This window comes from Aotus nancymaae, unplaced genomic scaffold (genome assembly GCF_030222135.1).
Source record: "Aotus nancymaae isolate 86718 unplaced genomic scaffold, 86718_ANA_hifiasm-v0.15.2.pri h1tg000003l, whole genome shotgun sequence".
In the NCBI taxonomy this organism is placed as follows: Eukaryota; Metazoa; Chordata; class Mammalia; order Primates; family Aotidae; genus Aotus; species Aotus nancymaae.
Genome location: NW_026988414.1, coordinates 56720993 through 56747931, shown reverse-complemented (window position 1 = coordinate 56747931; position 26939 = coordinate 56720993). Strand labels below are relative to the sequence as shown.

General features: G+C 38.9%; 1 protein-coding gene across 1 annotated transcript in view; it reads left to right on the top strand.

Annotated features, from left to right (window-relative positions):
* The window catches only part of LOC105718022 (histone PARylation factor 1), a 64395-nt gene that overhangs the window by 12378 nt on the left and 25078 nt on the right, over positions 1–26939 (top strand). Inside the window, exons 5-6 of the mRNA XM_012453500.2 lie at positions 2842–2992; positions 19315–19402. Coding sequence (XP_012308923.1) covers positions 2842–2992; positions 19315–19402 — 239 coding nt within the window. The remainder of the gene's footprint in view (positions 1–2841; positions 2993–19314; positions 19403–26939) is intronic.

The window sequence follows — 26939 nt, the reverse complement described above, 5'->3', positions numbered from 1 at the left end:
TCTCTTGCACTAGTATGTAAGTTGAGGGTGCAATGAGGGTGGAGACTTTGTTTTGTGCACAGTATCTGCTCCATAGTAGATGCTTCATAAATATTCTACAAATGCCTTGGCATGTAAAAACATCTAACTTATTCAGGCTGGACAACATAGTAAGACTGTCTCTTTTTAAAAAACAAACCTAACTTTTTATTTGTATTATTAGTCATGTTTGTCTTAATAGAAATCTTTTTTAAAAAGAAAGATAACATAATAATGGTCATCTAACATAACCTAAGACTCTTCTGGTATCGGTTTTTTTTTTTTTTTTTTTTTTTGAGACGGAGTTTCACTCTTGTTACTCAGGCTGGAGTGCAATGGCACAATCTCGGCTCACCGCAACCTCCGCCTCCTGGGTTCAGGCAATTCTCCTGCCTCAGCCTCCTGAGTAGCTGGGATTACAGGCATGTGCCACCATGCCCAGCTAATTTTTTGTATTTTTAGTAGAGACGGGGTTTCACCATGTTGATCTCTTGACCTTGTGATCCACCCGCCAATGAAAAAGAAAAAAAAATACATGGTGATAATATAATTTAGGTGATTATCAGCAAGTGAGTATTTGAGGAACTACCTCCAATAATTTATCAAACACGGGTAAAAAAGTTACTTGAGATATAACTATGTTAGTACTTTTAAGATATTATAACAGTTTTAGTTTTTTCAGTACCACCTCCATAAATCAGCTAATCAGAACACTTAATTTCTTTATATATTTTAAAATTTATTTTTATGGCAGAGGGAGTAAGGTCTTTCAAGGCAGACCTCTGATCACCAAATGTTAGGCCCAGAGAAAGAATTGTTTCTGCAAGATTTAATAGTAACTAAAGAAATGCAAATTAAGCCAGCAAAGATTTTTAAAGGTTAGGTTATAAGATGGTTATGGTATAAGATGATGGTTAGGGTACAGACAATGATGGTTAGGGTATAAGAACTGTTACTGATGTTTTAATTGGTAAAACCTTTGTAGAAAGCAGTTTAAACAACCATAGTCTAAGATTTCTTAATAGATTACATTACCAGGTACTGTGTGAAGTACACATACCCTTAAGTTTGCAATTCCACTTCTAGCTCTTCATCAAACATATTTTGGACGGGTACAGAAATATGTGTGTTTATTACAGATAGTTTATTAAATGAAAAAAATGGCAACAACATATCCAGCAATAGAGAAGATTAGGTAAATATAAACTATCCATATGCTATAATACCTTCGTATTGATTTGTTGAATTTGTCATGAAGTGAGCAAATAACAATAGTGTAGAATGATTCTATTTCATACTGTCTAATGCATATGGAAATAAACATACTCAATTTTTAAATATCTTTGAACGGCAAAGTTAGGAATGATGTTTTTTCCTTCTACCTTTTTATTCTTCCCTAAAATAACTGGGGCAAATAGTTTTGACCTTGGGTCAGATACTCTTAGGGTCAAAACTATTTGTGATTTAAAATGTCTTTTTTGTACCAATGGCACAAAGGTAATAGTGGATAATACTGTTGTCACCTTGGCAGGAATCAAGATAGTGCCACTAAAATAGCATCAGTCATTGCATTATTCACAGCAGTAACATGCAGATGTGTTTAAGAATGTTTGTGATGGAGCCAGGCATGGTGACTACTCAGGATGTTAAGGTGGGGGCATTGCTCGAGCCCAGGAGTTCAAGTTTATCCTGAGCGACATGGCAAGACCCTGTCCCTGAAAAAAATGTCAGTGATGGAGTATACATGTATTAGATATCTGCCATTGAGTATATATCTTTAACATTCTGTGATGAAATAGGAAATACATAGAAAGCATCTCTCAAACTGAAGTACTGTGGTTTGTCTCAAGGGAAAAAGCACTTGTGTGATTGGGTTTTGAGATGAACTTTTTCCCACTTTTAGAAAGAGTGACTCAATAACAAACTCTGGTTATTTGGATCTAGATACTGGTAGAAATTTTCTCAAATGAACCAAAGAAAACAACTGACTGGCTATATTTTTTGCGAGTGATGAAATTCAAGGTTTCGAACAAAAATTAGATTGAGAAACTTGTAATACCACTGTGAGCTCAATAGCTTTTTTTTTCTAATGTTATGTAATGGGGTGAATTTGATATGTAAGTTTCAACATTTACATCTAATAACTTAGCCACTATTTCCAAAGGGCCATTGCATGATGCCATATAACTTGCTTGGATACAAATTTGTTTGCATTCAAGACATTTTAATGGATTTAAAGTCAAAGCACAAAATGTTCATGTTCATGGCTATGGCTTCGGTTGCACATTGCACCTTATCTTTAAGCATCACATAGCAAAGTGTTAGAGTAGGTTTAGACAGAGGCAAAAACTTACAGAGATAGTCATAATAATGTGATATGTATAGGAAGGCAACTACCAAGTGCCTTCAATAGTGGTGAAGGTAAAAGAGGATATTTTATGTGGGCTTTGATGGATGCCTAAGAACTTACTAGAAAGAGTGGGAAGAAGGATATTTTAGGTAAGGGAGCACTATGTGTGTTAAAGTAATAAAACTTGACTAATCCCAGTTTTGCAAATATCTTTTAAATCTTTATTGTAGACATTAGAGTGCTAATATAAATTTGAACCATATTTTCTCTTTCTGTTACTGGCAGTTTTTATTAATACTGCTTTTCTCTTATTTGAAGAAAACTGTTCGGGATTTCGAGAGAAGTGTTGGTGATTATTCTGAGGATTTATTCTTGCATGGAATTTGACATTTTTAACTTGGCTTAACTTCCAGAGGTCTTTGTACTTAGTACAGTGGCCTGCAACATAATGAGGACTTTTACTTCTTTTTCAGATTATTTTTGATGAAAAAACTTAAAGAAGTAACGGATAAAAAGAAAACCAATCTCTTGAAAAACATAGATGAAAAACTCACAGAAACAGCCAGAGAACTGGGGTACTCACTGGAACAGAGAACCATGAAGATGAAACAGAGAGATAAGAAAGTATGACTTCAATCTGTTGGCCCCTGTTTCGCTGTTAAGCAGATGTTTTTCTCCTCTTGATTCCTTCCCATCTCTACCCTTCTCTTCTTTAGCCCTATCTTTAAGAGCTGGAAGCAATCCCTCCGGGGAGCTAGGAGGATGGCACTGAAACGGGTCAGATGGCTCCTTTGGCTTGGTACACTGGTTGAATTGCATGACTAGTGATATCACTGCTGTGGTTGAATAACTCATGCTAATATTTACCATTCTTTTAATCTTGTTTTGTCAGTTAATCACTTCATAAAGTTAACTGAAAGCTGCTTTGTACACAATGAAATTTACATACATACTTTTTCTCCAGTAAACATGTACATAAGCAGTGCTTCCTTCTTTTTCCTTATTAATCCCATCATTTCCTTTTGTATCTCTCCTAATGTCTGCAATGTGAGGGGAGTATTTTGTAAAGGAGAAAATACTTCGTAGTGTTGGATTCTTTTGGTTTTTCAGCTGTAGATTTCAGGGTAAGTTAATGACAAGCTGAAAGATTTCTGCTTTGGAGTAAATGAGAATTCTGAAGGAGTTTGTTCTTATGGCCTCTGGGGAAAAACAATATTTGTCACTGGAATAAGGGTTCCCCAGTCTCCTCCAGCTTCTCACTGTTTACCAGCCCTTGCTGGTTCATCTGAATGTTCTAAGCTAAAGGGAGAACTTGCTATTCCTTAATAAACTAGCACTGGTAATGAAGTACCTTGCTGGTTCATCTGAATGTTCAAAGCTAAAGGGAGAACTTGTTTTTCCTTAATAAAATAGCACTGGTAATGAAGTACCTTAGTGTACTTAGGTATTAAAATCCTACTAAAGTTTCTACTCTGATCTTGATTCAGCTACAAGGGTGATACTCTGATAAGTTCTAGGCACTTTTTCTTTAGTCCTATAGACTGGAAAGTTTCTTAAAACATACATTTTAATGAAACTCATTATAACATGGCATTTTAAATATGAAGATTTTATATTGCCATTTACCTTTCTGGTTATCATAGGAAGCTTGTCCCACCTTGTGACCAGAAGAGAAGGGTAGCATTTGTAGTCTAGTTAATATATTCCTAATTTGGTTTTTTTTTTTGAAGTTTTTGTATTCATTTTATGTTGTGTTATTTAATTTTATCTTTTTAATTTTTTTCCCATAGGTTATTGGGGTACAGGTAGTATTTGGTTGCATGAGTAAGTTCTTTTTTTTAATTTATACTTTAAGTTCTGGGGTTCATGTGCAGAACGTGCAGGTTGGTTACATAGGTATACATGTGCCATAGGGGTTTGCTGCATCCATCACCCGACCATCTACATTAGATATTTCTCCTAATGCTATCCCTCTTTTAGCCCCCTACACCCTAACAGGCCTCAGTGTGTGATGTTCCCCTCCCTGTGTCCATGTGTTCTCATTGTTGAACTCCCACTGATAAGTAAGAACATGTGGTGTTTGGTTTTCAGTTCCTGTGTTAGTTTGCTGAGAATGATGGTTTCCAGCTTTATCCATGTCTCTGCAAAGTACATTAACTCTTCCTTTTTTATGGCTGTATATATTCCATGGTGTATATGTGCCACTTTTTTTTTAATGCAGTCTATCATTGATGGGCATTTGGGTTGGTGGGTTGGTTCCATCTTTGCTATTGTGAACACTGCTGCCAATAAACATATATGTGCATGTGTCTTTATAATAGAATGATTTATACTTCTTTGGGCATATTACCCAGTAATGGGATTGCTGGATCAAATAGTATTTCTGGTTCTAGATCCTTGAGGAATTGCCACACTGTCTTCCACAGTGGTTGAGCTAATTTACACTCCCACCAACAGTGTAAAAGCGTTCCTATCTCTCCACATCCTCACCAGCATTTGTCGTCTCTGGACTTTTTAATGATTGCCATTCTAACTGGCATGAGATGGTATCTCATTGTGGTTTTGATTTGCATTTCTCTAATCACCAATGATGATGAGCCGTTTTCCATATGTCTGTTGGCTGCATATCTTCTTTTGAGAAGTGTCTGTTGATATCCTTTGCCCACTTTTTGATGGGGTTGTTTTTTTCTTGTAGATTTGTTTAAGTTCTTTGTAGATTCTGAATAGTAGCCCTTTCAGATGGATAGATTGCAAAAATTTTCTCCCATTCTTTAGGTTGCATGTTCACTCTGATGATAGTTTCTTTTGCTGTGCAGAAGCTCTTTAGTTTAATTACATCCCATTTGTCTATTTTGGTTTTTGTTTCCATTGCTTTTGGTGTTTTAGTCATGAAGTCTTTGCCCATGCCTATGTCCTGAATGGTAATGCCTAGGTTTTCTTCTAGGGTTTTTATGGTTTTAGGTCTTATGTTTAAATCTTTAATCCTTTTTGAGCTGATTTTTGTGTAAGGTGTAAGGAAGGGATCCAGTTTCAGCTTTCTGCATATGGCTAGCCAGTTTTCCCAACACCATTTATTAAATAGAGAATCCTTTCCCCATTGCTTGTTTTTGTCAAGTTTGTCAAAGATCAGATGATTGTAGATGTGTATCATTATTTCTGAGGCCTCTGTTCTGTTTTGTTGGTCTATATGTCTGTTTTGGTATTCGTACCATGCTGTTTTGATTACTGTAGCCTTTTGGTATAGTTTGAAGTCAGGTAGTGTGATGCCTCCAGCTTTGTTCTTTTTGCTTAGGATTGTCTTGGCTATGCAGGCTCTTTTTTGGTTCCTTATGAAACTTAAAGTCATTTTTTCCAATTTTGTGGAGAAAGTCAATGGTAGTTTGATGGGGATAGCACTGAATCTATAAATTACTTTGGGCAGTATGGCCACTTTCACAATCACAATGTTGATTCTTCCTAACCATGAGCATGGAATGTTTTTCCATTTGTTTGTGTCCTCTCTTATTTCCTTGAGCAATTATTTATAGTTCTTCTTCTTTTTTTTTTTTTTTTTAATTTTTATTTTATTTTATTTTATTTTTGTTTTTTTTTGTTTTTTTTTTTATTTATTTTTTTTTTATTGCATTTTAGGTTTTGGGGTACATGTGGAAAACATGCAAGGTTGTTGCATAGGTACATTTGTGGCAGTGTGATTTGCTGCCTTCCTCCCCTTCACCTATATCTGGCATTTCTCTCCATGCTATCCCTCCCCAACTCCCCACCCCCCTCTATCCCCCCCTCTCCCCCCCAACAGACCCCAGTGTATAGTGCTCCCCTCCCTGTGTCCATGTGTTCTCATTGTTCAACACCCACCTATGAGTGAGAACATGTGGTGTTTGATTTTCTATTCTTGTGTCAGTTTGCTGAGAATGATGGTTTCCAGGTTCATCCATGTCCCTACAAAGGATGCGAACTCATCGTTTTTGATGGCTGCATAATATTCCATGGTGTATATGTGCCACATTTTTCCTGTCCAGTCTATCATCGATGGGCATTTGGGTTGGTTCCAGGTCTTTGCTATTGTAAACTGTGCTGCAATGAACATTCGTGTGCATGTGTCCTTATAGTAGAACGATTTATAATCCTTTGGATATATACCCAGTAATGGGATTGCTGGGTCAAATGGAATTTCTATTTCTAGGTCCTTGAGGAATCGCCACACTGTTTTCCACAATGGTTGAACTAATTTACACTCCCACCAACAGTGTAAAAGTGTTCCTATTTCTCCACATCCTCTCCAGCATCTGTTGTCTCCAGATTTTTTAATGATCGCCATTCTAACTGGCGTGAGATGGTATCTCAACGTAGTTTTGATTTGCATTTCCCTAATGACCAGTGATGATGAGCATTTTTTCATATGTTTGTTGGCCTCATGTATGTCTTCTTTTGTAAAGTACCTGTTCATATCCTTTGCCCATTTTTGAATGGGCTTGTTTGTTTTTTTCTTGTAAATCTTTTTTAGCTCATTGTAAATTCTGGATATCAGCCCTTTGTCTGACAGGTAGGCTGCAAAAATTTTTTCCCATTCTGTTGGTTGCCGATTCACTCTATTGACTGTTTCTTTCGCCGTGCAGAAGCTGTGGAGTTTGATCAGGTCCCATTTGTCTATTTTGGCTTTTGTTGCCAATGCTTTTGGTGTTTTGGTCATAAAGTCCTTGCCTACGCCTATGTCCTGAATGGTTTTGCCTAGGTTTTCTTCTAGGGTTTTTATGGTGTTAGGTCTTATGTTTAAGTCTTTAATCCATCTGGAGTCAATTTTAGTGTAAGGTGTCAGGAAGGGGTCAAGTTTCTGCTTTCTGTATATGGCTAGCCAGTTTTCCCAACACCACTTATTGAACAGGGATTCCTTTCCCCATTGCTTGTTTTTGTCAGGTTTGTCAAAGATCGGGTGGTTGTAGATATGTTGTGTCACCTCCGAAGCCTCTGTTCTGTTCCATTGATCTATATCTCTGTTTTGGTACCAGTACCATGCTGTTTTGATTACTGTAGCCTTGTAGTATAGTTTGATGTCGGGTAGTGTGATGCCTCCTGCTTTGTTCTTTTTGCTTAGAATTGACTTGGCTATGCGGGCTCTCTTTTGGTTCCATATGAAGTTCAAGGTGGTTTTTTCCAGTTCTGTGAAGAAGGTCATTGGTAGCTTGATGGGGATAGCGTTGAATCTGTAAATTACTTTGGGCAGTATGGCCATTTTCACAATATTGATTCTTCCTAACCATGAACATGGAATGTTTCTCCATCTGTTTGTGTCCTCTCTTATTTCGTTGAGCAGTGGTTTGTAGTTCTCCTTGAACAGGTCCTTTACATTCCTTGTTAGTTGTATTCCTAGGTATTTTATTCTCTTTGTAGCAATTGTGAATGGCAGTTCGTTCTTGATTTGGCTCTCTTTAAGTCTGTTATTAGTGTATAGGAATGCTTGAGATTTTTGCACATTGATTTTGTATCCTGAGACTTTGCTGAAGTTGCTTATCAGTTTCAGGAGATTTTGGGCTGAGACGATGGGGTCTTCTAGATATACAATCATGTCGTCTGCAAATAGAGACAATTTGACTTCCTCCTTTCCTAATTGAATACCCTTTATTTCCTTTTCTTGCCTGATTGCTCTGGCTAGAACTTCCAGTACTATATTGAATAGGAGTGGTGAGAGAGGGCATCCTTGTCTAGTGCCAGATTTCAAAGGGAATGCTTCCAGTTTTTGCCCATTCAGTATGATATTGACTGTCGGTTTGTCGTAAATAGCTTTTATTATTTTGAGATACGTTCCGTCGATACCTAGTTTATTGAGAGTTTTTAGCATAAAGGGCTGTTGAATTTTGTCGAAGGCCTTCTCTGCATCAATTGAGATAATCATGTGGTTTTTGTCTTTGGTTCTGTTTATGTGGTGAATTACATTTATAGACTTGCGTATATTGAACCAGCCTTGCATCCCCGGGATGAATCCTACTTGATCATGGTGGATAAGCTTTTTGATGTGCTGTTGCAATCGACTTGCCAGTATTTTATTGAAGATTTTTGCATCTATGTTCATCATGGATATTGGCCTGTAGTTTTCTTTTCTTGTTGAGTCTCTGCCGGGTTTTGGTATTAGGATGATGTTGGTCTCATAAAATGATTTGGGAAGGATTCCCTCTTTTTGGATTATTTGGAATAGTTTCAGTAGGAATGGTACCAGTTCTTCTTTGTATGTCTGGTAGAATTCTGCTGTGAACCCATCTGGACCTGGGCTTTTTTTGGGTGGTAGGCTCTTAATTGCTGCCTCAACTTCAGCCCTTGTTATTGGTCTATTCAGGGTTTCAACTTCTTCCTGGTTTAGGCTTGGGAGGAGGCAAGTGTCCAGGAATTTATCCATTTCTTCCAGGTTTTCTAATTTATGTGCATAGAGTTGCTTGTAATAATCTCTGATGATGGTTTGAATTTCTGTGGCATCTGTGGTGATATCCCCTTTATCATTTTTTATTGCATCTATTTGGTTATTCTCTCTTTTCTTTTTTATTAGTCTGGCTAGTGGTCTGTCTATTTTGTTGATCTTTTCAAAAAACCAGCTCCTGGATTTATTGATTTTTTGAAGGGTTTTTCGTGTCTCTATCTCCTTCAATTCTGCTTTGATCTTAGTTATTTCTTGTCTTCTGCTAGGTTTTGAGTTTTTTTGATCTTGCTCCTCTAGCTCTTTCAATTTTGACGATAGGGTGTCAATTTTAGATCTCTCCTTTCTTCTCATGTGGGCACTTATTGCTATATATTTTTCTCTAGAGACTGCTTTAAATGTGTCCCAGAGATTCTGGTATGTGGTGTCTTCGTTCTCGTTGGTTTCGAAGAACATCTTTATTTCTGCCTTCATTTCAGTGTTTATCCAGTCTACATTCAGGAGAAAGTTGTTCATTTTCCATGAAGCTGTGCGGTTCTGGGTTGGTTTCTGAATTCTGAGTTCTAACTTGATTGCACTGTGGTCTGAGAGACTGTTTGTTATGGTTTCCGTTCTTTTGCATTTGCTGAGGAGTGATTTACTTCCAATTATGTGGTCAATTTTAGAGTAGGTGTGATGTGGTGCTGAGAAGAATGTATATTCTGTGGATTTGGGGTGGAGAGTTCTGTAAATGTCTATTAGGTTTGCTTGTTCCAGGTCCGAGTTCAAGTCCTGGATATCCTTGTTAATTTTCTGTCTCGTTGATCTGTCTAATATTGACAATGGGGTGTTGAAGTCTCCCACTATTATTGTGTGGGAGTCTAGGTCTCTTTGTAATTTTTTAAGAACTTTCCTTATATATTTGGGTGCTCCTGTATTAGGTGCATATATATTTAGGATCGTTAGCTTTTCTTGTTGCATTGATCCCTTTACCATTATGTAATGTCCTTCTTTGTCTCTTTTGATCTTTGTTGCTTTAAAGTCTATTTTGTCAGAGATGAGAATTGCAACTCCTGCTTTTTTTTGCTCTCCGTTTGCTTGGTAAATCTTCCTCCATCCTTTTATTGTGAGTCTTTGTGTATCCTTGCATGTGAGGTGGGTTTCCTGGATACAGCACACTGATGGGTTTTGGCTTTTTATCCAGTTTGCCAGTCTGTGTCTTTTGATTGGGGCATTTAGTCCATTTACATTTAGGGTTAATATTGTTATGTGTGAATTTGATCCTGTCATTTTGATGCTAGCTGGCTGTTTTTCCCATTGGTTGATGCAGATTCTTCATTGTGTTGATGCTCTTTACCGTTTCATGTGTTTTTGGAGTGGCTGGTTCTGGTTGTTCTTTTCTATGTGTAGTGCCTCCTTTAGGAGCTCTTGTAAAGCTGGTCTGGTGATGGTGAACTCTCTGAGTTCTTGCTTGTTCACAAAGGATTTTATTTTTCCTTCACTTATGAAGCTTAGTTTGGCTGGATATGAAATTCTGGGTTGAAAGTTCTTTTCCTTAAGGATGTTGAATATCGGCCCCCACTCTCTTCTGGCCTGTAGGGTTTCTGCTGAGAGATCTGCAGTGAGTCTGATGGGCTTCCCTTTGTGGGTAACCCGACCTTTCTCTCTGGCTGCCCTTAGTATTTTCTCCTTCATTTCAACCCTGGTGAATCTGATGATTATGTGCCTCGGTGTTGCTCTTCTAGGGGAATATCTTTGTGGTGTTCTCTGTATTTCCTGGACTTGAATATTGGCCTGCCTTGCTAGATTGGGGAAGTTTTCCTGGATAATATCCTGAAGAGTATTTTCCAGCTTGGATGCATTCTCTTCATCACATTCAGGTACCCCTATCAAACGTAGATTAGGTCTTTTCACATAGTCCCATATTTCTTGTTGGCTTTGTTCATTCCTTTTTACCCTGTTTTCTCTAATCTTGCCTTCTCGTTTTATTTCATTGAGTTGATCTTCTACCTCTGATATCCTTTCTTCTGCTTGGTCAATTCGGCTGATGAAACTTGTGCATGCTTCACAAAGTTCTCGTGTTGTGTTTTTCAGCTCCATCAATTCACTCATATTCCTCTCTAAGTTGTCCATTCTCGTTAGCATTTCGTCAAGTCTTTTTTCAAGGTTCTTAGTTTCTTTGCATTGGGTTAGAACATGTTCTTTTAGCTCACGAAAGTTTCTTATTATCCACTTTCTGAAAGCTGATTCTGTCATTTCCTCACACTCATTCTCCATCCAGTCTTGTTCCCTTGCTGGTGGGGAGTTGTGCTCCCTTGTAGGAGGAGAGGTGTTCTGATTTTGGGTGTTTTCATCCTTTTTGCGCTGGTTTCTTCCCATCTTTGTGGATTTATCCACCTATCGACTTTGTAGTTGCTGTCTTTCTGATTCTGGTAATTTTAAGTCTGCAGCAGCAGAACTCATAAACCCCCTTTTTCTTCCCTCCCGGTGTTCTGTCCCGGGGATTTAGGGAGTTATGATTTTCCGCTGTCTTGTTGTTGCTTTCCCTGCCCACAAGGTGGCAGCCTAGTCGCACTCAGCCTGTAGAGGCTTCACTGAGCTGCTGTGGGCTCCGCCCAGCCTCCTTGTGAACTTTCCTGCAGTCTTGTTTATATGGGCGTAGTTAGAACTGTTTCCGCTATGATGGCCCGCCCCTGTAGTGACGGAGTCTCTGTAGTGGCGGGTTACCTTCCTTGCGGCAAATTGCCCTAGGAACTGCAGGATGTGTCCCAATGGAGGGCGCCCCTCCCCCACAGAGCTGGACCAACCCGGGTTCAGTTGTGTTTCCTGAGGCGCTTTCTTTGTCCAGGAGTCTCCTGTCTTGTCTCCCTGTTTCAGCTCCCCTTGCTGGCTTACCGGGACTCGGTTTCACTCACTCTGCAGGAGGAGCCACTTCCCTTGCCTCAGGGCACAGGCCCGCCAGTCAAACCAGCAACGCTGGCGACCCGTGGGGCTCTTTCCCCTGTGAATCTCCTGGTCTGTGGGCAGTAAAAATCCGCTGCCCAGTGAGCTGTTGCTGAAGCGGCGGCTCTGAGATTCGTGGCGCGTTTTTGCCCGGGGAATTTCCTGGCTTGACTCCCTGTTTCAGCTCCCCTTGCTGGCTTACAGAGGACTCAGTCGCACTCACTCTGCAGAAGGAGCCGCTGCTCCCTGCCTCAGGGTGCAGGCCTAGCGGCAGCCGCACCACTCAAGCCAGCAGTGCTGGCAACCTGTGGTGCTCTTCCCCCTGTGAATCTCCTGGTCTGTGGGCAGTAAATATCCGTCTGGAAATGCGGCGTCCACTCACCCTCTGCGCTTTCTCTCGGAGCTGCATTCGCGAGTTCCTCCTAATCGGCCATCTTGGATCTCCCTATAGTTCTTCTTAAGAGGTCCTTCATATCCCTTGTAAATTGTATTTCTAGGTATTTTATTCTCTTTGTAGCAGTTGTGAATGGGAGTTCACTCATGATTTGGCTCTCTATTACTGGTTTATAGGAATGCTTGTGATTTTTGCATATTGGTTTGTATCCTGAGACTTTGCTGAAGTTGCTTATCAGCATAAGGAGATATTGGGCTGAGATGATAGGGTCTTCTAAATATAAAATCATGTCATCTGTAAATAGAGATAATTTGACCTTCTCTTTTTCTAATTGAATACACCATTTCTTTCTCATGCCTGATTGCCCTGCCCAGAACTTCCAATACTGTGTTGAATAGGAGTGGTGAGAGAGGGCATCCTTGTCTTGTGACTGTTTTCAAAGGGAATGCTTCCAGTTTTTGCCCATTCAGTATGATATTGACTGTAGTTTTGTCATAAATGACTCTTACTATTTTGAGATATGTTCTATCAGTGCCTAGTTTATTGAGGGTTTTTAGCATGAAGGGCTTTTGAATTTTGTTAAAGACCTTCTCTGCATCTATTGAGATAATGGGGTTTTTGTCATTGGTTCTATTTATGTGATAGATTATGTTTATTTGCGTATGTTGAACCAGACTTGCATCCCAGGGATGAAGCTGACTTTATCATGGTGGATAAGCTTTTTGATGTGCTGCCGAATTCAGTTTTCCAGTATTTATTGAGGATTTTCGCATCAATGTTCATCAGGTATATTGGCCTGAAATTTTCTTTTTTAGTTGTGTCTCTGCCTGGTTTTGATATCAGGATGATGTTGGTTTCATAAAATGAGTTAGGGCAGAGTCCCTCTTTTTCTATTGTTTGGAATAGTTTCAGAAGGAATGGTAGCAGCTCCTCTTCGTACCTCTGGTAGAATCTGGCTGTGAACCTGTCTCGTCCTGGGCTTTTTTTGGTTGGTATTACTGCCTCAATGTCAGAACTTGTTATTGGTCTATTCAGGGATTCAACTTCTTCCTAGTCTTAGAAGGGTGTAAGTGTCCAGGAATTTATCCATTTCTTCTAGATTTTCTGGTTTATTTGCATAGAGTTGTTTAAAGTATTCTTTGATGGTAGTTTGTATCTCTGTAGGATCGGTGGTGATATCCCTTTTATCATTTTTTTATTGCACCTATTTGATTCTTCTCTCTTTTCTTTATTCGTCTGGGTAGTGGTCTGCCTATTTTGTTGATCTTTTCAAAAAACCACCTCCTGGATTCATTGATTTTTTTTTTTTAAGGGTTTTTCGTGTCTCTAGCTCCTTCAGTTCCACTCTGATCTTAGTAATTTCTTGTCTTCTGCTAGCTTTTGATTTTGTTTGCTCTTGCTCCTCTAGTTATTTTAATTGTGACATTAGAGTGTCAATTTTAGATCTTTCCTGCTTTCTCTTGGGGCATTTGGTGCTATAAAATTCCCTATATACACTGCTTTAAATGTGTCCCAGTCATTCTGGTACGTTGTGTCTTCATTCTCACTGGTTTCAAAGAACATCTTTATTTCTGCCTTCATTTTGTTATTTATCCAATAGTCATTCAGGAGCAGGATGTTCAGCTTTCATGTAGCTGTGTGGTTTTGAGTGGGTTTCTTAATCCTGAGTTCTAATTTGATTGCACAGTGGTGTGAGAGAGAGTTTGTTACAATTTTCGTTCTTTTGCATTTGCTAAGGAGTGTTTTACTTCCAATGATATGGTCTGTTTTAGAATAAGTGCTGTGTGGTGCTGAGGAGAATATATATTCTGTTGATTTGGGGTGGAGAATTCTGTAGATGTCTACTAGGTCTGCTTGGTCCACATCTGAGTTCATGTCCTGAATATCCTTGATGAATTTTCTGTCTTGTTGATCTGTCTAATACTGACAGTGGGGTGTTAGTCTCCCCCTATTATTGTGTGGATTCTGTGTGAGTCTAACTCTCTTTGTATGCCTCTAAGAACTTGCTTTATGAATCTGGGTGCTCCTATATTGGGTGCATATATATTTAGGATAGTTAGCTCTTCTTGTTGCATTGATCTCTTTACCATTATGTAATGCCCTTCTTTGTCTCTTTTGATATTTGTTGGTTTAAAATCTGTTTTATCAGAGACTAGGATTGCAACCCCTGCCTTTTCTTTGCTTTCCATTTCCTTGATAAATCTTCTTCCATTCCTTTATTTTGAGCCTGTGTGTGTCTTTGCATGTGAGATGCGTCTGCTGAATACAGCACACTGATGGGTCTTGACTCTTTATCCAATTTGCCAGTCCGTGTCTTTTAATTGGGGCATTTAGCCTGATTACATTTAAGGTTAATATTATTATGTGTGAATTTGATCCTGTCATTATGATGCTAGCTGGTTATTTTGCCCATTAGTTGATGAAGTTTTTTCATAGCGTTGATGGTCATTACAGATTGGTATGTTTTTGCAGTGTCTGGTACTGGTTGTTTCTTTCCATGTTTAGTTCTTCCTTTAGGAGCTCTTGTAAGGCAGGCCTGGTGGTGACAGAATCTCTTAGCAGTTGCTTGTTCTTAAAGGATCTTATTTCTCCCTCACTTAAGAAGCTTAGTTTGGCTGGATATGAAATTCTGGGCTGAAAATTATTTTCTTTAAGAATGTTGAATATTGGCCCCCATCCTCTTCTGGCTTGTAAGGTTTCTGCTGAGAGATCCGCTGTGAGTCTGATGGACTTCCCTTCGTGGATAACGCGACCTTTCTCTCTGGCTGCCCTTAGCATTTTTTTTTTCATTTCAACCTTAGTGAAACTGACAATTATGTGCCTTGGGGTTGCTCTTCTCAAGGAATATCTTTGTGGGGTTCTCTGTATTTCCTGAATTTGAATGTTGGCCTGCTTTGCTAGGCTGGGGAAGTTCTCCTGGATAATATCCTGAAGAGTGTTTTCCAACTTGGTTTCATTCTCCCTGTCACTTTCAGGTACACCTATCAAACATAGATTTGGTCTTTTCATGGAGTCCCATATTTCTTGGAGGTTTTGTTCGTTTCTTTTCACTGTTTTTTCCCTAATCTTGTCTTGTCGCTTTATTTCACTGAGTTGATCTTCAGTCTCTTGATATCTTTTCTTCCACTTGATCCATTCAGTCTATTGAAACTTCTGTACGCTTCACAAAGTTCTCGTGCTGAATATTTTAGCTCCATCAGGTTATGTTCTTCTCTAAACTGGTTATTCTAGTTAGCAATTCGTCTAACTTTTTTTCAAGGTTCTTAGCTTCCTTGCATTGGTTTAGAACATGCTCCTTTAGCTTGGAGGAGTTTGTTATTACCCGCCTTCTGAAGTCTGCTTATTTCAATTTGTCAAACTCATTATCCATCCAGTTTTGTTCCCCTGCTGGCAAGGAGTTGTGGTCCATTGGAGAAGAGGCATTCTGGTTTTTGGAATTTTCAGCCTTTTTGCGCTGGTTTCTCCCCATCTTTGTGAATTTATCTACCTTTGTTTGCTGAAGTCGGTGACCTTTAGATGTGATCTCTGAGTGGGCGTCCTTTTTGTTGATGTTGAAACTATTCCTTTCTTTTTGTTAGTTTTCCTTTCAGTCAGCACCTTTGCTGCAGGTTTACTGGAGTTTGCTGGGGATCCATTCCAGACCCTGCTTACCTGGGTATCACTGATGGAAGGTGCAGAACAGCAAAGATTGCTGCCTGTTCCTTCCTCTGGTACCTTCATCCCATACAGGTACTCACCTGATGCCAGCCAGAGCTCTCCCATATGAGATGTCAGCCTCTACTGGGAGGTGTCTCCCAGTCAGGATACACAGGGGTCAGGAATCCACTTGAGGCAGTCTGTCCCTTATCAGAGCTCGAACGCTATGCTGGGAGATGTGCTGCTCTCCTCAGAGCTGCAAGGCATGGTCATTTAAGTCTGCTGAAGCTGTGCCCACACCCACCTCTTTTCCCAGGTGCTCTGTCCCAGGAAGGTGGGGGTTTTATTCATAAGTCCCTGATGGGCTACTGCCTTTTTTCAGAGATGCCCCACCCAGCGAGGAAGGAATCTAGTGAGACAGTCTGCCTGCAGCGGCCTTGCTGAGCTGTGGTGGCTCCTCCCAGTTCAAACTTCCCAGTGACTTTGTTTGCACTGTGAGGTTAAGACTACCTACTCGAGCCTCAGCTTGCACATCCCAGGTTGTGCTCAGACTGCTGTGCTGGCTGCGAGAATTTCAAGCCAGTGGATCTTAGCTTGTTGGTCTCTGTGGGGATGGAACTCACTGAGCCAGACCACTTGGTCCCCTGGCTTCAGCCCCCTTTCCAGCAGCAGAGTGAAGGTTTCTGTCTCACTGGCAGTCCAGGTGCCACTCAGTTGGAAATGCAGAAATCACCTGCCTTCTGTGTTGACCTTGGTGGTAGCTGTCCACCAGAGCTATTCCTGGTTGGCCATCTTGCCAGCAATCCTCCTAATTTGTTTTGACTACGGTCTGAGCATCAATACACATAATAGCTGTTAGCAAGTTATTTAATCAGTCTTGTTTTATTTTTCTATCACAAGCTATAATTTACTTCAGAGAAGACTTTCTTAATTCTTCCTCATAAATATGATTGAAGTTTAAATTTTATAGATATTTTTGTCCTAGACCCCCCCACCATGAAGTTTCATTTTAATATTTGTTCTTTATACAAAAACAGCTGATAGAGACAAAAAAGAACTTACAAGATAATCATGTTTTTAATCCTCCCCTGTTCATGAGTATACTTTCAAACCCTTTTCTTTTATTGTAAGGTTGTTCTTTTATTGCTTTTGTGAGATCTTCATTTAATTCATATTTTTCTACTAAAGAATTCAGTTCCACTAGTATATGCGAGTTACTGGCTTTGTCCTTGTGTGTGAGTGTAAGGATATATCCACTCTAGTATGACAGAGCACTGTACAGCACACTAGAAATCAGTGTTTTTATACTGACAGTAACTTAGGATACTTTGAAATGCAGAGTCCTTATATCATTTGACTCCCTACAACAAATCTGCCAAGTTGGAATTATCATCCTGTTTTATAGATAAGTAAATTGAGGGTTATAGAGGTTTTGTATCTTGTCCAAAATCTTAAATGACACATGTAAAACCCAACTTTATATTTTTCATATTAGCATAGTTTCCATCCTATCTTCTTACTGATTGACTCTCTGCCACTTTACCTTTTCCTACCTAGATTTATTCATATGGAACATTGGTTAAATGATACATAAAATGATAGTGTGTCACTCCATCCACCTGTGATCCGATGCTTCAGGATGTTATTCACTGCTATACAGTTTTCCTAAATTTGTAATCTTATTTGTCATAATAAAGTTATGATTCTGATGACTTCTTAATTGATACCTCTTTGTGGACAGTTAGTACAGGTAATCATCTGTGAAAAATCTGAACATACATCTACCATGATTCTTTACTTGTATGTTGTTCAGCCTGAGTTGGCAACTATAGCACTGCTGTCTTTTTCTTCATTGTCACTGCTTTATGTCCTGCTTTTTACACTTATGAATATATGTCTGTCATTTCATATTGCCAATTTAAGATCTTCCTCGTAATTTTGAGTAGCTGCAGAATACTGTGCTTATGTTGAAAGTTTGGGTTGCTTAAGATTTTTCACAAATACAGACAACCCTGCCATAGATATCCTTTTATACCTTTATTTGCATACTTATCTGGGGTTTTGTTTTGTTTTTTTAAGAAAAAATTCCTAGTCATAGTATTGCCAGGTCCAAAGTTGTGTGTGTGTGTGTGTGTGTGTGTGTGTGTGTGTGTTTCTTTGCTTGTTTCTAATTTTATGGGGTTTTCTTTAGTCCTTTTAGTTCTTTCCATGCTGTAAAATTCTGCATTGTTTTAATTAGCATTTCTTTAACTATAAAGGACATTAAATATTTTTCACCTATTGGCCATTGTATTTTTTTTTTTAACTGCCTGAACTCTCCCATTTTTCTATCAGGGTTAGAATTAGTCTTTTTCTTACATGTGTTCTAATTTGGATGTTAGTCTTTTCCTTTGTTAGACTTCCTTACAGTTTAAAGATATTAATTTTTATTTACTGTTACATTTTGCACATATATTTTATCAGTTAATTTGTCTTGTGTTCTTGATTTCACTAGTTTTATATAGTCAACTTTTTTGTCTCCATCACAAAATCATTTTTTTAAATTTATCTTCTAGTAGTTTTATGATTTTATTTTTAATTCTGAAATCCAGCTGCAAATTACCTTGATATAAATATTAAGATAGAAAACAGTGACTTCATTTTTTTCCCAAGTGGTAAGCAGTTGTCTAATAACTTCTTTTGAATAATCTACCCTTTCTGGCATTATCCTTAATAAAGGATAATGAAAAAAGCAAGAGACTGGGAGAATAGGGAGATTATAGAGGAAAAGGTGTTAAGATCTAGAGACTTGGGTGAGAGGCCTTTAAAATTGGAGTTTGGTTTTGGGTTTGTGTCCTTCCTCTGCCTTGGAAACTTTTCACTGAATTGCACAAAGAAGTGGAAGATTTGTACACATGTTTTGTTAAGGAAAGACCTAAAAATAATGACACTAACATGAAATAAAGGAAGAATGTAAACTAGAAGGGTTATGGTGATAGTTGTGGTTGGGCCTGTTTTTGTCTTTGAAGACTACCACTTGATAAAAGCTCACTGGTTATGTGATTTGCCTCCAAAAAAGACATCAAAAACCTAGAAACTGCCCTACTTTTGGGAAGTTTGCAAACAAGCCTAAATATTCCAGGTAAAAATAGGAGGGGTCTGAATTTGGCAGGATGGATGAGAGGAGTTCTGTACTACCATATCTTCTTGCTGACAAAAACTGTCTCTTACTGTCTTTTAGACCCAGGTTCTTCTGTGCTTTCTACCAAGAAGGTACTTTGACCTTAGAGGAAAATGGTATTTTGGCTTGCATTCTAGGATGTATTGGGTTCTTCCTTAACAAATCAGGATGCAGACTTCCAATTGACTGGCACAGTTAAGAAAAGCCAATTATTTCACTGTTCTGTGATTACTTCAAGTGTTTAGCTTTTAGCTAATTTTCAAGAAAAAAAATAGTGCTAAACTTTTACCCTGGAGTCCAAATTTACTGAAATAAAATGTCATTGAATGTTACATTTTGGTAGAAATGTTGAAGGTTTATGTATTTTGGGTTTTTTGTTTTTTTTTTTGATGTCTGTTTACCATGATTACATCTTAGTCTTTTCTTTAATATAGGTTGTGACAAAGACCTTCCATGGTGCAGGCTTGGTTGTTCCAGTAGATAAAAATGATGTTGGCTACAGAGAGCTCCCTGAAACAGATGGTAATGTATTTCATATGTAAACACGTGCATATATATATGTTATGCATATGGAAGAAGGTTTTGCTTATATTGGGAAGTAGGTATGTCTATATACCTTTCGTGAGACAATCGCTAGACCTGAGTAATAAAGAGTAAGCTTAGGTTTTAGAGTCAGTCATTACTGAACCAAAACTGAGTTTGTAGCTGTGTGGCCTTGAACAAATTATTTAACTCCATGAAACCTTGTCTTTTTCATCTGTGAAATGAAATTAATGATACTCATTTCATAGGGGAATTTGGGGTGTAAACAAGTATTAAGATACTTAGCAAAATACTTGGCTCAGTGCTCAAAATTTGGTAGTTATTTTTAAGAATTTAAAGAATTTTAGCCTATTGCCTACTTTCTTGGAACTATTTCCGAACCTTTGATGTTACAGTCAACTTGCAAAATAGTAATTATTGAAATAGTGTTGTTTTTACAGTTCTTTGTAAACATTTTTTCATCTGCATGTAAAAGGATTTGGCTTTCAGAAGCCCAAGATCCTGAACTACTTCATCTATAAGTATAAAAACACTTTCAAAATGGACCACTGCACATAATCTAGTTACCGCTATCTTGAACACTTGAGAATTAAAATCGCTTCTCAACTCTTCCCCTCGTCTCCATTCCCTTATTGTGAACAGCCCGGTTGGTATTCCTTTATTGATCATCCTGTTCTGGGGACGTCAACTTAAAGAGAAATCAAACTTAGCATCTTCTCAAGGAACCACATATTCCTGCCCAACACACGTATTTGACCATCTGTTTTTCAGAACAGAACCAAGTAGCCTTGGTAGTTACTAGTCTCTGGGGTTCTGACCTGGACATCTGTACTTAAGCCAGTTCTGTAAAGCAGTTCTTCTCAAATTTTACTGTGCAGAGTCTCCAACCAGCAGATAGGTCTTAGATGGCAGCTATTCATATGGACCCGTTCTTGCTATAGCCCTGCCATTTAGAAGAGTGCTATAGGGAAGATGACTGTGGCTGAGCTGTCCAGTGTGGTGGCCACTGAGTACCTCACATGTGGCTGCTGCAACTGAAGAACAAAATTAGTAACTTATATTATTTATTTTCTACTTTTTTTTTTTTTTTTTTTTTTTTGGTGACAGGGTCTCACTTTGTCACCCAGGATAGAGCACCGTGGCACAATTATCCTGTCTCGGCCTCCTGAGTAGCTGGGACTACAGGTGTACACCACCATTCTTGACTAATTGGTGTTCTGCACCACCAACCCCCACCCCCTCACCCCCATCTTAGAGACAGAGTCTCACTCTGTTGCCCATGCTGGTCTCAAACTCCTGGGCTCAAGTGATCCACCCACCTTGATTCACCCACCTTGGCTTCCCAAAGTGTTGGGATTAAAGGTGTGAACCAGTGGACCTGACCTGTAATTTTGTATAATTTTAATTATGTTTGCAAATTAAAACAGGATTAAATGTTTCTTATATTGATTGTATGTTGACATAATACTATTTTGGATATATGGGTTAAATAAAATCTTAATTTCGCCTGTTTTTAATTTTTTTTTAGTTCCTCCTCCTCCTGCCCCACCTGTTTCTTTTTTCATGTGGATACTAGAAAAAATGTAGCCCATATTTTCTCTTGGATAGGCTGATCTGTCCTCTATCTCCTCTTTGAAGCCAGAGGCAATTAGTCTCTGATGGTACCAGTGTGGGCTCTGGCTACTTACTGGTCAGTCTTCTGCTTCTACTCTAAGTCATCTTCTCTTCCTGTTTCTGCTCACAGAGAGCTTTAAAAAGCATGATTACTATCTCATTTGGGAAAGGTTGAGCACATTTGTTGTAGAGATGGGCAGTCTCCAAAACTTTTGGGGTGATGGATGTTAAATTGTGGTATCCTGGAGTACTACAGGTACTGTTACCACTACTGGTAGTTGTGGTCGGTCCTGGCGTTTTATGTCCAAGTCTAATATTCTAGGCATTAGATCCTTCTGTATTTAATTAGTTTTGAAGTGGTAGCAAAACATAAGAATGAAGGACCTAATCTTGCTCTTCATCTAGTGTCATTTGCCAGGAGGTATAATTGACTGGCAGTTTGTTAATGTGACAATGATTAGCAAATCACAGTTAAGTTTGTTCTTAATCCTTTGAAGCGTCTTACAATAACACTTTAACTTAGTAAATAAGATACCTTTTATTGAGGAATTCTTTTTTTTTTTTTTTTTTTGCATTTTAGGTTTGGGGGTACACGTGAAGAACATGCAAGAGTGTTGCATAGGTGCATACGTGGCAGTGTGATTTGTTGCCTTCCTCCCCTTCACCTATATCTGGCATTTCTCCCCATGCTCTCTCTCCCCAACTCACCACCCCCCCGCTGTCCCTCCCCTATTTCCCCCCAACAGACCCCAGTGTGTAGTGCTCCCCTCCCTGTGTCCATGTGTTCTCATTGTTCAACACCTGCCTATGAGTGAGAACATGCGGTGTTTGATTTTGTGTTCTTGTGTCAGTTTGCTGAGAATGACGGTTTCCAGGTTCATCCATGTCCCTACAAAGGACGCGAACTCATTGTTTTTGATGGCTGCATAATATTCCATGGTGTATATGTGCCACATTTTCCACGTCCAGTCTATCATCGATGCGCATTTGGGTTGGTTCCAGGTCTTTGCTATTGTAAACTGTGCTGCAATGAACATTCGTGTTCATGTGTCCTTATAGCAGAACAATTTATAATCCTTTGGATATATACCCAGTAATGGGATTGCTGGGTCAAATGGAATTTCTATTTCTAGGTCCTTGAGGAATTGCCACACTGTCTTCCACAATGGTTGAACTAATTTACACTCCCACCAACAGTGTAAAAGTGTTCCTATTTCTCCACATCCTCTCCAGCATCTGTTGTCTCCAGATTTTTTAATGATTGCCATTCTAACTGGCGTGAGATGGTATCTCAATGTAATTTTGATTTGCATTTCTCTAATGACCAGTGATGATGAGCATTTTTTCATATGTTTGTTGGCCTCATGTATGTCTTCTTTTGTAAAGTATCTGTTCATATCCTTTGCCCACTTTTGAATGGGCTTGTTTGTTTTTTTCCTTGTAAATCTGTTTTAGTTCTTTGTAAATTCTGGATATCAGCCCTTTGTCAGATGGGTAAACTGCAAAATTTTTTTCCCATTCTGTTGGTTGCCAATTCACTCTATTGACTGTTTCTTTTGCTGTGCAGAAGCTGTGGAGTTTGATCAGGTCCCATTTGTCTATTTTGGCTTTTGTTGCCAATGCTTTTGGTGTTTTGGTCATGAAGTCCTTGCCTACGCCTATGTCCTGAATGGTTTTGTCTAGGTTTTCTTCTAGGGTTTTTATGGTGTTAGGTCTTATGTTTAAGTCTTTAATCTATCTTGAGTTAATTTTGGTGTAAGGTGTCAGGAAGGGGTCCAGTTTCTGCTTTCTGCACATGGCTAGCCAATTTTCCCAACACCATTTATTAAACAGGGAATCCTTTCCCCATTGCTTGTTTTTCTCAGGTTTGTCAAAGATCAGATGGTTGTAGATACGCTGTGTTGCCTCTGAGGCCTCTGTTCTGTTCCATTGGTCTGTATCTCTGTTTTGGTACCAGTACCATGCTGTTTTGATTACTATAGCCTTGTAGTATAGTTTGAAGTCCAGTACTGTGATACCTCCCACTTTGTTCTTTTTTACTTAGAATTGACTTGGCTATGTGGGCTCTCTTTTGGTTCCATATGAAGTTCAAGGTGGTTTTTTCCAGTTCTGTGAAGAGTGTCATTGGTAGCTTGATGGGGATAGCGTTGAATCTGTAAATTACTTTGGGCAGTATGGCCATTTTCACAATATTGATTCTTCCTAACCATGAACATGGAATGTTTCTCCATCTGTTTGTGTCCTCTCTTATTTCGTTGAGCAGTGGTTTGTAGTTCTCCTTGAAGAGGTCCTTTACGTTCCTTGTTAGTTGTATTCCTAGGTATTTTATTCTTTTTGTAGCAATGTGAATGGCACTTCGTTCTTGATTTGGCTCTCTTTAAGTCTGTTATTGGTGTATAGGAATGCTTGTGATTTTTGCACATTGATTTTGTATCCTGAGACTTTGCTGAAATTGCTTATCAGTTTCAGATTTTGGGCTGAGATGATGGGGTCTTCTAAATATACAATCATGTCGTCTGCAAATAGAGAAAATTTGACTTCCTCCTTTCCTATTTGAATACCCTTTAATTTCTTTTTCCTGCCTGATTGCTCTGGCTAGAACTTACAGTACTATATTAAATAGCAGTAGTGAGAGAGGGCATCCTTGTCTGGTGCCAGATTTCAAAGGGAATGCTTCCAGTTTTTGCCCATTCAGTATGATACTGGCTGTGGGTTTGTTGTAAATAGCTTTTATTTTGAGATACGTTCCATCAATACCTAGTTTATTGAGGGTTTTTAGCATAAAGGGCTGTTGAATTTTGTCGAAGGCTTTCTCTGCATCAATTGAGATAATCATGTGGTTTTTGTCTTTGGTTCTGTTTATGTGGTGAATTACGTTTATAGACTTGCATATATTGAACCAGCCTTGCATCCCTGAGATGAATCCTACTTGATCATGGTGGATAAGCTTTTTGATGTGTTGTTGCAATCGGCTTGCCAGTATTTTATTGAAGACTTTTGCATCTATGTTCATCATGGATATTGGCCTGTAGTTTTCTTTTCTTGTTGAGTCTCTGCCGGGTTTTGGTATCAGGATGATGTTGGTCTCATAAAATGATTTGGGAAGGATTCCCTCTTTTTGTATTATTTGGAATAGTTTCAGAAGGAATGTTACCAGCTCCTCTTTTTATGTCTGGTAGAATTCGGCTGTGAACCCATCTGGCCTGGGCTTTTTTTGGGTGGTAGGCTCTTAATTGCTGCCTCAACTTCAGACCTTGTTATTGGTCTATTCAGGGTTTCGACTTCTTCCTGGTTTAGGCTTGGGAGGAGGCAAGTGTCCAGGAATTTATCCATTTCTTCCAGGTTTCCTAGTTTATGTGCATAGAGTTGTTTGTAATAATCTCTGATGATGGTTTGAATTTCTGTGGAATCTGTGGTGATATCCCCTTTATCATTTTTTATTGCATCTATTTGGTTATTCTCTCTTTTCTTTTTTGTTAATCTGGCTTGTGGTCTGTTTTGTTGATCTTTTCAAAAAACCAGCTCCTGGATTTATTGATGTTTTTGAAGGGTTTTTTGTGTCTCTATCTCCTTCAGTTCTGCTTTGATCTTAGTTATTTCTTGTTTTCTGCTAGGTTTTGAGTTTTTTTGATCTTGTTCCTCTAGCTCTTTCAATTTTGATGATAGGGTGTCAATTTTAGATCTCTCTTTGCTTCTCATGTGGGCTACTTATTGCTATATATTTTTCTCTAGAGACTGCTTTAAATGTGTCCCAGAGATTCTGGTATGTTGTGTCTTCGTTCTCATTGGTTTTGAAGAACATCTTTATTTCTGCCTTCATTTCATTGTTTATCCAGTCAACATTCAAGAGCCAGTTGTTCAGTTTCCATGAAGCTGTGCAGTTCTGAGATAGTTTCTGAATTCCGAGTTCTACCTTGATTGCACTGCGGTCTGAGAGTCTGTTTGTTATGATTTCCGTTCTTTTGCATTTGCTGAGGAGTGATTTACTTCCAATTATGTGGTCAATTTTAGAGTAGGTGTGATGTGGTGCTGAGAAGAATGTATATTCTGTGAATTTGGGGTGGAGAGTTATGTAAATGTCTATTAGGTTTGCTTGGTCCAGGTCTGAGTTCAAGTCCTGGATATCCTTGTTAATTTTCTGTCTCATTGATCTGTCTAATATTGACAATGGGGTGTTAAAGTCTCCCACTATTATTGTGTGGGAGTCTAAGTCTCTTCGTAAGTCATTAAGAACTTGCCTTATGTATCTGGGTGCTCCTGTATTGGGTGCATATATATTTAGGATTGTTAGGTCTTCTCGTTGCATTCATCCTTTTACCATTATGTAATGTCCTTCTTTGTCTCTTTTGATCTTTGTTGCTTTAAAGTCTATTTTATCAGAGATGAGAATTGCAACTCCTGCTTTTTTTTGCTCTCCATTTGCTTGGTAAATCTTCCTCCATCCTTTTATTTTGAGCCTTTGTGTATCCTTGCATGTGAGATGGGTTTCCTGGATACAGCACACCGATGGGTTTTGGCTTTTTATCCAATTTGCCAGTCTGTGTCTTTTGATTGGGGCATTTAGTCTATTTACATTTAGGGTTAATATTGTTATATGTGAATTTGATCCTGACATTTTGATGCTAGCTGGCTGTTTTGCCCTTTCGTTGATGCTGATTCTTCATTGTGTTGATGCTCTTTACCATTTGGTATGTTTTTGGAGTGGCTGGTACTGGTTGTTCTTTTCTATGTGTAGTGCCTCTTTCAGGAGCTCTTGTAAAGCAGGCCTGGTGGTGACGAAATCTCTGGGTACTTGCTTGTTCGTAAAGGATTTTATTTTTCCTTCACTTATGAAGCTTAGTTTGGCTGGATATGAAATTCTGGGTTGAAAGTTCTTTTCTTTAAGGATGTTGAATATTGGTTCCCACTCTCTTCTGGTTTGTAGGGTTTCTGCTGAGAGATCTGCTGTGAGTCTGATGGGCTTCCCTTTGTGGGTAACCCGGCCTTTCTCTCTGGCTGCCCTTAGCATTTTCTCCTTCATTTCAACCCTTGTGAATCTGACGATTATGTGCCTTGGGGTTGCTCTTCTTGAGGAATATCTTTATGGTGTTCTCTGTATTTCCTGGACTTGAATATTGGCCTGCCTTGCTAGGTTGGGGAAGTTTTCCTGGATAATATTCTGAAGAGTATTTTCCAGCTTGGATTCATTCTCTCTGTCACATTCAGGTACACCTATCAAATGTAGATTAGGTCTTTTCACATAGTCCCATATTTCTTGGAGACTTTATTCATTCCTTGTTACCCTTTTTTCTCTAATCTTGCCTTCTCATTTTATTTCATTGAATTGATCTTCAACTTCTGATATCCTTTCTTCTGCTTGGTCAATTCGGCTGTTGAAACTTGTGCATGCTTCGCGAAGTTCTCATGTTTTTCAGCTCCATCAATTCACTTATATTCCTCTCTAAGTTGTCCATTCTTGTTAGCATTTCGTCAAGTCTTTTTTCAAGGTTCTTAGTTTCTTTGCATTGGGTTAGAACATGTTTTAGCTCACAGAAGTTTCTTATTACCCACCTTCTGAAGCCTGATTCTGTCATTTCATCACAGTCATTCTCCATCCAGTCTTGTTCCCTTGCTGGTGAGGAGTTGTGCTCCCTTGTAGGAGGAGAGGTGTTCTGGTTTCGGGTGTTTTCATCCTTTTTGCGCTGGTTTCTTCCCATCTTTGTGGATTTATCCACCTGTCTTTGTCGTTGCTGACTTTCTGATTGGGTCTCTGAGTCGACATCCTGTTTGTTGACGATGAAGTTATTTCTGTTTCTTAGTTTTCCTTCCAACAGTCTGGCCCCTCTGCTGTAGGACTGCTGAGGTCCACTCCAGGCCCTGCTTGCCTGGGGATCACCTGCAGCAGCTGCAGAACAGTAAGGGT